We start from the raw sequence: 10809 nt of genomic DNA, 5'->3' as shown, positions 1-10809 counted from the left end.
CCTTATCCTGTGGTCCAGTATGCAGCCTGTCCCTGCACTGTCCTGTCTCCTGCCGGGCCCTGTGGGACAGGCGTCTGTAGGAGATGGTCCTCCCAGCCCCCCAGGGCACCGTGCTGCTGAGCACACAGCATGGTCCCAGGGCCCAGCATCTCCGACAGTATGCAGTCGGTGCTTACTATTTGCTGAGGGAATGGGAGAGTGAGGCTGTGAGTACATGGGGCCCCGGGCTCTCCAGAGTGGACATCGCTGGGGCCGCACCGGCCGAGCTGGGGCCGGTGTCCAGTCCGCAAGGGTCCAGTGGCCGGTCTCCATCTGGACGGCCCTCCGAGCAGAGGCGGCACCGTCACAGCGAACGCTGTTGGGCGGCGGGCTGTGCCGGGTTTCACAGGAGGGTGACGCCTTGCAGAAGGCAGGACCCCCCCTGCAGGGATGGTGGCAGCACAGGCGCCCTCCCTGTGACTCGGGACCACAGGGGAGGAGGAAGCCCCCAAGCTTGTCACCTTCGACGGTAACGTGTACTCTGTACTCTGCGCTGGCCCGGAGGTGGACAAGGCCAGGCCTGTGCCCCGGGCGGTGTCTGCGCAGGGGAGTGGGAGCGAGGGGCACGTCCTGGCTCCCGCGTGTCCCTGTGTGGGCGCATCTGCACGGGACACGCGCACCGCATGAGCGCCATCTGTGTACGTGAGTGGGTGTCGACGGGTCCCGCGAGCTCTCTGTGGGCGTCTCCCTGTGCACACCCATGTGGCTCGTGAGTCCATGTGCCTCTTGGCCTTGGCGTGCTCACACCTGAGTCCCGCTTGCGTGATCCGTGCGTGTGTACTCCGTGCCCACTCCCAGGCGTGTGCGGGCACGTGCAGGCGTGCCCATCTGTGTCCGTGCATGCATCTCAGTGTGGCGTGCGGTGTGTCTGCTGCAGGGGGGCCTGTGGGGGCACGGCTCCCCCAGCACGTGGTGGCGCACAGCCTTCCCACGGCCGGGAGAGTGTCTTCACCGCCTGCCCGCCGTCAGAGACCCCGGGCCCGGCACGGGGTCCGGTCGCTGTGCTCTGGGCGGTCCGGCTGCTGCCATCGGTGCCTGACGGCAGGCTTGGCCCTTTCATTTCCGGGCGTGGCAGGCGGGGCCACATTTAATTTCCTGTCTGCCCGGCAGGCCCGCGAGCGTCCACGTGCAGGGGGAGGTGCTGGGCGGACCTGGGGCCCTGCGCGGGCGAGGGGGCTGGGACGCTCGGCCCCCGGCCTCCGCCACTCAGCCCACGTCTGTGCCTCCCCTGCAGGTCAGCTGGCCGCCGGCACCTGTGAGATTGTGACCCTGGACCGCGACAGCAGCCAGCCCAGGAGGACCATCGCCCGCCAGACGGCGCGCTGTGCCTGCAGGAAGGGGCAGATCGCGGGCACCACGAGAGCCCGGCCCGCCTGCGTGGACGGTAAGGGCCCGCGGACGCGACCCCCTCGAAGGCCGACACAGCCCTGCCCCCATAGCTGACCCGGGACACCCGTGGAGGCCCCTGCTGGCTGGGTCCGCCTCAGGCAGGAGCCACGGCCCGGGCGGTGGCTGTGGCCCCTCGGTGTCGTGGACAGGGGGAGCAGAGGCCGGTGGCCCCGGAGGCCGTCACCTCCCTCACACGTGGTTCCAGGCCGAGGCCGCCAGCAGGAGCGTGGGCTCTTCCTGCTCCATCCGCGGCGGGCCCCCAGCTCGGTGACCCGCATCCGGGCCCCCGCCCCCTCGGGCTCCGGGAATGGGGAGGTGGTGAGGCCTCCCACGGCTGTCCAGCTGCTGGGCCCCGAGAGGTGCCCCGTTAACATGCTCGTGGGACCAGCCCCCAGGCGGCTCCCCTGAGGCAGTGCCTAAGGGGATGGTCTTTGAAACCGAATCGCAAATACTCTTAAAAGCAGCGGGGAGCCTTGCAGTGGCCGTCGTCCTGGTAGATGGGCCCCGGGGGACACCTGGTGCCCCGAGATCGAGGGGGCGGCACTGGGGGCTCTGTGGCCAGGCCGACAGCCGCCGTGCGCGTCGGAGCTGCGCAGGGTGTGCTGGGGGCGCTGCAGGGGTGTGGGCGCAGCCTGACACGGTGGGGGGTCCCGGGGCTCAGCTCTGCCTTCCTTCCCGACAGCCTCTGCCGGGGGCTCTGGGCACCTCCTCCCAGCCGGGACCAGCTGCCTCTGTGCTGGAGCCCGCCTCCCGCCGGCCCAGGACACTGGGGTAATGAGCTGCTGCCCGTAGCCCTCGGGACGGTCACCGGAGGAAGGACGGCCGTGCGGGGCTCGGGGCCGGGACACCTGGAGCGCTTGGAGCACCCAAGCCCAGAAATTCACTGGCGGGGCGGGGGGGCACTCAGGAGTAAAAACATCCCCAGGGGTGGGCTTCCTAACAGGGGTTCCCCCAAAGCCACAAAGGCCCAGGGAAGGGGTCAGCAGAGCCCTGAGGCCACGTTGGGGGATGGTGGCTGACTGGGTGGGGCCCCAGCCCCAGTGTCACCGGTGAGCCTGTCCCAGACCTGTCTGGGGACGTGGTGGGGACGTGGTGGGGCAGTGAGTGGGCTCCGGAGCTGTAGGCCTGGACTGGCCATGCCAGTCCACGCCTGCTGCGCACCTTTGGGGCTGAGCCGGCTGCTCCGGTCTGGCCGAGGGGGGGGTCTGTGGCATGAGCCCCCGGCTGACCCCACCCCAGCCCCGCTGGCCTGCCTCTGGCCCCCTCGGCCACGTCCCGCCAGCCCTGAGGGGCTCCTTGGGAACGCGGGGGCACATGGCAGAGGGGCTGACCCTGACCGTCGGGGGCTGGAGGCAGGTGGGGGCACCTCGAGGCCGTGGTGCTCGGGGGGCTCACCCCAGAGCCGGGTTCATTGTTAAGAACCATTGTCTGCCCTCGTGAGAAACGTCCCTCAGTGACTGAGCGAGCAGGGGTGGACCTGCCCCCCCGGGCCGGCACTGTCGATTCCGGAACTCGGTGCTGCTCAGCCGGGGGGCTTGGGAATTCGAGCCGGGCCCGGCCTCCGTGAGTCCCAGGGAGCCGCGTCCCTCCCCTCGCGTCCACCGCAGCCGGCTCCAAAACCGGAGCAGGCTGTCAGGGATGCACGCCTTCCTGCAGAGCTGGTCGACCCTTCCCAGGGCCGGGCGAGGGGCGCGTGGCGCGTGGCATGCTCCCTGCGGGGGCCCCTCCTCACCAGCCCCGGGAGCCTGCACGGAGAGCTGGGGTCAGAGCTGATTCCTAATTGGATCCGGGTCCGCGCATCTGAAACCGCGTTCTCCCCCCTCTCCCGCCCGCCCTCCCGCCCCCTGCGGTGCGGGTCCGAGTCCTGAGTTAGCACCCGGCTGCCTCCACGGGAGGACGGGCAGATTCACTGGCGTCTCCTTCTGCACAGGGGGCCTTCCCCACCCCACCCCCCGCTGCGGCGGCTAATTTAATCTTTGCTTTTCTGTTTTCCTGCTCCGTGTGCATTGTGTTTCCTCACGTGTGCGTTGCAGCTGCTGACGGGAAACCCGGAGCCTCACCGGGCTGGGGGGGATTCGGTGTGAGCAGGGTGCTGGACGGTCCAGGCCGACCCGGCCGGTCGGTCAGCAGGGAGCCCGGAGTACCGGAGCCTCACGTGCGTCCGCCGGCTTGTCCACTCATCAGTCGACTCAGCGTTGATTCATTCATTCACGGACTCATTCGTATAGTCAGATATGGGGTGTGCTCCTGACTGACTGACTCTTAAAATACCTAACGCTTGAACGTACAGAGCTGGGGGCTGGGGTCCAGACCGCGGGGCAGGGACTGTGGGACCTCAGAGCACGGCCGTCCCCTCCTGTCCAGGGCAAAGCGCCTCTGTGCACAAGGGGGCACTTGAGCAGGGTGTGGAAGGCTGAGGAGGGGCTCCCCTGGGAAGCTCCCTTCCTGAAAGGAGGGCGCTTGCGCCAGGAGGGCCCCTCCCGCCGCGCCTGCAGGTGGGCAGCTCCGCAGCCTGCGTTGGCAGCGCCGTGGCCCACTGCGCTTGCATGGGGTCGTTCCGACTTCGAGAATGTCAGGAAATGAGTCTGAAGCAGCCGCCGCTCACCTCTGCAAGGTGCCCGTCCTCACACACCTGCGGGAGACACAGCTCACCTCGGGCCGCCCCGGTCACGGACGCCGTGTCCTGAGTGGACACGTGCAGGCCGGGTGCCTCCGCGGGGCTGCGGTGGGGAGCGTGGCCCCGCCCGCCGACGCCCGCTGTCCTCGCTGAGTCAGGGTCTCCCTTTGTCAGGGAGGTCCTTCCTCCCATCAGCTGACTTCTCCAGGAACTCTCTGGAAAGGAGTCAAAGTAAAGAAAGCAGGTGATGCCAGGGCCGGACGCAGGCCGTCGGGAGCAGAGAGGGCTGTTTCTGAAGCAGCCCCACCCACAGCCCTGGGCACAAAGGGAGAGGGGCCCCTGGGCGTCTGGGGTGGCAGAACTGTGGTGAGGCCCGAGGAGGCGGAAGAGGAGGGCGACCTGGGCTGTCACAATGTCTGGAGAGGCTTCCGGAAGTCCCAGCTCCCTTCCGTGCAGGGTCGGCCAGGCTCTCCCAGGGCCCTGCCGGGATCCCTGGCGGACACAGGTCACCCGCGGCACCTGCTGGGAGCCCCCCTGCCTTCTAGGTGACCCGGCCCTTCGTTCCTGAGCAGGGAGTCGCCACCTGTCCCCCATCCCGCGCCTGCACATGACCTTCAGAACTTGTAACATGCTGTCCTTTCCTTGGGAGCCTGGGAAGCAGGAAGCCCCAGGCACGGAGTGGACGGTCCTCTCTGCAGCCCTGGGCCCCCCCTTCCTCCACACCCTGGACATCGTCAGGCTCTGCACGGACATACGGCGTGCACACGCCTGTGCTAAGCTGCTCCTTCTTCACCCAGCTTAGGAACCACTGCTCCTCCCCTTTTTCGTCCTGTCCGGCAGTAGGTGCCCCCCCAACACACTGACACTCACATGTGTCCCGGACGTGACCTTGAGGGCCTCTGAGGCACAGAGGCCGGGAGGCACAGAGCAGGGACAGCGTCGGGTGGGTGGCTTGCGGACGGCCGCTGAGGGTCTGCATGCGGACGGGGTCCTCCGTCAGGGAGGAGGCGAGGGGCTGGGAGCCTCCGTATTGTGTCAGGATGTCCAGACCCTTCCGTGGGGAAAGCATGGCCTTCTCAACCCGGGGCCCCGTGACCCCTGGAAGCGGCGGAGCGGGCCCACCATGTTCAAAGCTAATGTGATGCGGCTCAGAGGCTAAACCTGTAGACGGCTTAGGAGAAAACGGGGGTGAGCCTTCACGATCTGGATTTGGCAGAGGAGTCTAGATCCGGCCCCAAAGGCAGGAGCAAAACAAGAGAAAAGATAAACGTGACTTGACCGAAACTAAGGACTTCAGTGCTTCTCCGGGGACGCGGTCGGGGAAGTGAAAAGATAACTCACGAAATGGGAGAAAGTATTTGCAAATAGTAAGGGACTTGTCTGTGGAACACGCAGGACCTGCCACCACCGGGTCATGAAAGGCAAACAGCCCAGTTGAGAAAGTGGCGAGGAGTGTGAACAGGTGTGTTTTCAAAGAAGGTGTTTGTGCACACAGCTAGTGAACACGTGGAGAGGTGCTCGGTGTTTGGTCACCGGGACGAGGCAGACGGGGCCCGCCCGCCGCGTGGGGACGCCGGAGCGTCAGACTGTCCCGCGTGTGGGCGAGGAAGTGGACGGTCAGCCCCCCACGCCTCCGGCATGCAGGCGCGGCTGCCTTGGGCGCTGGCCTGGCTCAGCGGAGCCCTGTCTGAGGAGCCGGAGCTCCGTCCCTAGCGGAGTGCTGGGTGTGCGCCGAAGGGAAGTGGGAACACACAGACACGCACACGCGTGTGCACAACAGCGGACACAGTGGAAACAATCCACGTATCTGTCCATGCATGAATGACGAGGCACGTCCGCGTAAGGGGACATTAATGTCCACACAACGGAACATTCCTGAGCCGTGGAAAGGAGTGACAGGCTCCAGCAGGCGTGAACCGCGCCCTCGGGGTGCGGGACGTGAACGGACAAACGCTGTGGGGGTCCGTTTCCACGAGGGTCCAGAAGGCACGTCTCTGGAGCGAGAAGGCAGATGAATGGCTGGGGGAGGGGGGAGCGAGCAGAGGGAGGGGCGTGGTCAGTAGGAGTTCAGGGTTCTTTCCGGCGACGAAAATGTTCTACAACAGACTGGGTGGGGGCGCAGCTCTGTAAATACCCTGAAAACCGTTGGATGGTGCGCTTCCCGTGGGTGAATCACGGGCAGCCAAGCTCCTAGCAACACGGGATGGAGGAGGAAGTTGCTGGAAGGGCCGGCCAGCCCGCCTCCGTGGCGAGGCCCAGGAGTGGGGCGTGGGCTGCCCTGCGGCCCCGCTGGGTGGGGGTCCCGCCCTGCGACGGCCGGCCAGGGGAGGCTCGTGCAGACCAGTGTCTCAGACTCTTGGTGGAGCAGGGCTGGTGTTCGGATGTCAGACCAGCGAAGACTCGTAACTGGAGAAACGCGCCTCGGGGAGCACCCGGGGAGTCTGTTTGTACTCCAGTAGTGGGTCCCGCTCCGTTCAGCGCCGGCCTCACGCGGGGAGGACAGACAGTGTCAAGCCCAAGGTCACAGCCCGGTGAGCACGTGCCTGCACTCCAGGGGCCCTCGGCCGGGGTAGGAAGGGGAGGCCCGAGCTCAGAAGCAAAAGCAAAGGGGAAACACCCTGAGGCCATTTGGATGCTGGTGGAGGGCGGGTGGCTCAGAGAGGGGGCTGCACTGGCTGGCAGTTCTCGGGGTGGGGGTGGGGCCCGAGGGGGCACAGAGCGGGGAGGGGGGCCCGGAGGCCTGACCTGGGAGGTCGGGCTGCTGCCTCCTCCGACCTTCAGGCAGGCGGCTTGGGGCCTACAGGGGTCTGAGCTGGGAGAGGAGCAGGAAGCAGACAGGTGGGCGCTTATGCCCCCCTCTTCTGTCCTGTGTGGGGTGGGGACTGTCCGAGGGTCCTATCTGTGGAAGTCTGACCTGCAGGGGGGGGCGCGGGGGTGGGGCACCTTGCGTGTGCTCCCCAGACCTGCCGGGCGTGCGGCCTCTCTGTGGACATGAGCCTCGTGTCTGCTCGAACTCAGGAATTCCTGCTTTCTGGAGGCTTCTGCTGTCGCCGAAGTGCAGCCTTCTTGCCCCGGATGAGCTCTGGGGGGAGGTCGGTGCATCACAAGGTCCTGGAAACTTGCCAGATGCCACCCCCCACCCTCCTGAGGCCCCCTCATTCCAGCTGCTCCGCGGGACCAGGGCGAGTGTGGGCCGCCCCCTCGGGCCGCGATTTCTCTAGGGAGGAGGGTGCAGGGGCCGCACTGGGCCTGGGTCTGTGCGGCCAGCAGCCCTGCCGACGGGGGTGGTGTGGCCGCTGCAGGCCTGGGCCGGCGGGGAGCTCTGGAGGGACCCCGGGTCGGGAAGGGGCTCGGGCCCCGGGCCCGGCCGGCTGCACCCACGGGCTGTACTCGCCTCGTGGCCGGCCCGTTGTCCACGAGAGAACATTCACTCTCTGGCACCTCGTCCCTTGTTTCCAGAACTTACTGCCTTTAGTTGTGGAGACCGCGGAGTGGCCGGCGTGTGGCCGTGGCACGTTTACAAGACGAGATAGGAGGGCCCGCCTGCGGCTGCCGGGTGCTCCTGTCTCAGCACAGACACCCCTGGGTCCCCCCAGGAGCACACGGGTCTGGGGGAGGGGGAGGCAGGACTTCAGAGCAGGGGCTGTGTGTCCCCAGGTGGCAGCCTGCTGGGGGGAGATCCGGGCTTTTCCAGCCCCTGCGGGGAGGGGAGGAGCTTGTGGGCAAAGTGATGTGAACACATCCAGCCAGCTGTGGCCCTGCTGTGACCCTGTGTGACCTGTGTGACCCCGTTATGGTCCCGCTGTGACCCTGTGTGACCCCACTGTGGCCCCACTGTGACCTGTGTGACCCCGCTGTGGCCCTGGTGTGACCCTGCTGTGGCCCCGCTGTGACCTGTGTGACCCCACTGTGGACCTGGTGTGACCCCACTGTGACCCTGTGTGGCCCCACTGTGACCCTGCTGTGGCCTCGCTGTGACCTTGTGTGACCTCACTGTGGCCCCGCTGTGACCCTGTGTGACCCCACTATGGCCCCGCTCTGACCCTGCTGTGGTCTTGCTGTGACCCCTCTGTGGCCCTGTTGTGGCCCTGCTGTGACCCTGCTGTGACCTGTGTGACCCTGCTGGGACCTCACTGTGGCCCTGCTGTGACCCCGCTGTGACCCTACTGTGACCATGCTGTGTCCCCGCTGTGACCTGTGTGACCCCATTGTGACCCTGCTGTGACTCTGCTGTGATCCTGCTGTGACCCTGCTGTGACCTGTGTGACCCCGCTGTGACCCCGCTGTGGCCCCGCTGTGAGTGCCCAGAGGGCCAGCGTCGGCACCCCCTCCTGCTGAGCAGGCCTCCCAGGGCTGCTCTCCCATCCTGTGCCTCCCAGCAGGTTCCGTGTTTTTCTAGAAGCCTGCAGTTTCTGAGCAGGATGGGCTCCAGGTGAACACCTCTCACAGCCTGGTGCAGGGCCGCGGGGAGCGGAGCCTTCAGAGGCCCTGGCCCCCCGCTGTGCAGCCTCAGGGGCGGAGGGAGCGCTGGGGGAGGGGGCAGAGACACAACATGACATGGGGGGTGGGGCCACACCGAGCAGCACAGACCCCGTGGGGCCACAGGCGCCGGGCTGAGCAGGGCAGACGCAGCAGTGAAAGTTCCGGAAGGCTTCCTGGAGGAGCGGAGCACGGTGTCCCAGGAGGTGGCCACACCACCTGCTGCTGCTCTGTGGGCCCCGTGGTGCCCGAGGTTCCTGGGGGGCCTCTAGCGGCGGGTGCGAGTGAGAGCGAGGCCCCCCGGTGTCCGCGTCCACATCCGGCCCAAGAGTCTGCGAGCTGTGGGCGGAGGCGCAGCCCGGCCCCGCTTCCCGCGGTGACGTCCTCCCTCCTTGGTGGCACTGCCCGCGGGGACGCTCAGGGCCGCTTGGGAGAGCCGTGCGTCCCTTGTCCAGGGGGTCCGTGAGTGAGTGTTACCATGTGCCGAGATTAAAAATTAAGGCCTGTGAGTGTATCTGTGAGGAAATGATGCTAAAAATAAAGATCCCGGTTTTGAGACAGAAGAAAAAGAAGAGCAAGCGAAACTCAAAGCAAGTAGAAGGGAGAGATCGGAGATGGGAGAGAGAGAAACGGAAAGGGCTAGAGAAAACCGGGAGAACAGGGCGCCTGCGCGGCTCAGTCGGTGGAGCGTCCGACTCTTGATTTCAGCTCGGGTCACGACCTCACAGTTCATGTGTTCAGTCCCCGAGTGGGATTCTCTCTCTCGTTCTCCCTCTCTCTCTGCTCCTCTTCCATTCATGCTCTCTTCCTCTTTTTCAAAATACTCAAACATTAAATAATTATTGGAGAGGAGACCTTTCTCTCTCACTCTCAGGGGCGCCGGGGTGACTCAGTCGCTTCAGTGTCCAACTCCGGCTCAGGTCATGATCTTTGACCAAGAGTCAGAGGCCGTAGCTCCTCAGGTCATGAGTTCGAGCCCCGCGTCGGGCTCTGTGCTGGCAGCTCAGAGCCGGAAGCTGCTTCAGATCCTGGGTCTCCCCCTCTCTCTGCCCCTCCCCCGCTCATGGACTGTCTCTCTCTGTTTCAAAAATAAATATTAAATAAATAGTCAGACATAAAACAAGAGCTATTAGAGAGGAGACCTTTCTTTCAAAATGAATAATCAAACATAAAATATAACTGTTAGAGAAGAGAGCCTTGAACTCGCTCTGAGAGGCAGCGGGACCCTCACACGGAAGCATCGGGCAAAGACGCACAGACGTTCTGAGTCTAGCTGTGAAATCCCCAGCACAGGAGCAGCCGGCGGCCCCGGGGGCACGCGGAGAGGGCCACACGCTGTGACCAGCCGGGACTTGTGTCCAGCGTGTGCGCTTGGTCCCGGGAGCCCGTCAGTGTGGGGCGCCGTGGGAACCGAATCGAGAACAAAGATCACGGATTGTCCACATTATCGTGATCTGATGCCATATCCTGGTAACAACACTCAGCAAGCTGGGGCGGAAGGCGGGTCTTCAACACGACGAAGACCAGCTAGGAAACACGGAAGAGTGGCAGCGTCCTCGGTGGGGAACGGGCCCTTCGCCCCGACTTCGAGAACAAGCCCGGGGCGCCTCCTCGCCCTCACCCCTTCCCTCCAGCCCTGGGCTGCAGGCTGTCCCCGGGGAGGGAGGCGAGAACAATAAGTAAAAGGCGTCCTGGTTGGAAAGGAGGAGGTAAAGCCATGGATTCACAGGTGATGTGATCTTCTGTCAGTAGAATCTTCAGGAACCTACGAGCACGCTTAGAACTAATAAAGGTTTTAGCAGGGTTGCAGGATATAAGATCAGGATACAAAAATCCAATTTCTCTGGGGTGGTGGTCAACGACCTAGAAATGATCTTAAGAAAACAATTCCATTTACAATAACTTAAAAAAAAAAACCAAATACTCAAAAAACAGACGTAACAAGTGCCCGACTCCTGCACCGAAAGCCATAAACCAGAGCTGTGCTAACAATGTCTCTTCCCTCGTCTTACACATTTTAATCAGCGTCTGAGGATAATCAGCATGTGTGAGAACTGGCGGCTTTGCACCGTCTTTGAGGAAACGCTCTCCAGGAGGCTGGGAGCTGATGGGCCCAGCGTGTGGCGGGACCCTACTTGCTCTGACGGGGACCATTTTCAGGGATGCTGGTGACATGAACTGGGGGACGACGCAGGGGGCCGCACCGGTTCTGCTTTCTCAGCTCAGCCACATTGCACACACTCCCCGTCTCACCTGGGTCCACCCAGGCCGACGGAAGCGGGTCC

General features: G+C 64.8%; 1 protein-coding gene across 1 annotated transcript in view; it reads left to right on the top strand.

Annotated features, from left to right (window-relative positions):
* Nucleotides 1–662: 662 nt before the first annotated feature.
* Nucleotides 663–10809, top strand: part of TAFA5 (TAFA chemokine like family member 5) — a 47586-nt gene continuing 37439 nt past the window's right edge. Inside the window, exons 1-2 of the mRNA XM_029954035.1 lie at nucleotides 663–681; nucleotides 1274–1423. Of these exons, the coding sequence (XP_029809895.1) occupies nucleotides 663–681; nucleotides 1274–1423 (169 nt within the window). The remainder of the gene's footprint in view (nucleotides 682–1273; nucleotides 1424–10809) is intronic.

Source organism: Suricata suricatta, chromosome 10 (genome assembly GCF_006229205.1).
Source record: "Suricata suricatta isolate VVHF042 chromosome 10, meerkat_22Aug2017_6uvM2_HiC, whole genome shotgun sequence".
Classification (NCBI taxonomy): Eukaryota; Metazoa; Chordata; class Mammalia; order Carnivora; family Herpestidae; genus Suricata; species Suricata suricatta.
Note: the sequence above shows the minus strand (reverse complement) of the source record. Positions and strands in the feature narration are given on the sequence as shown.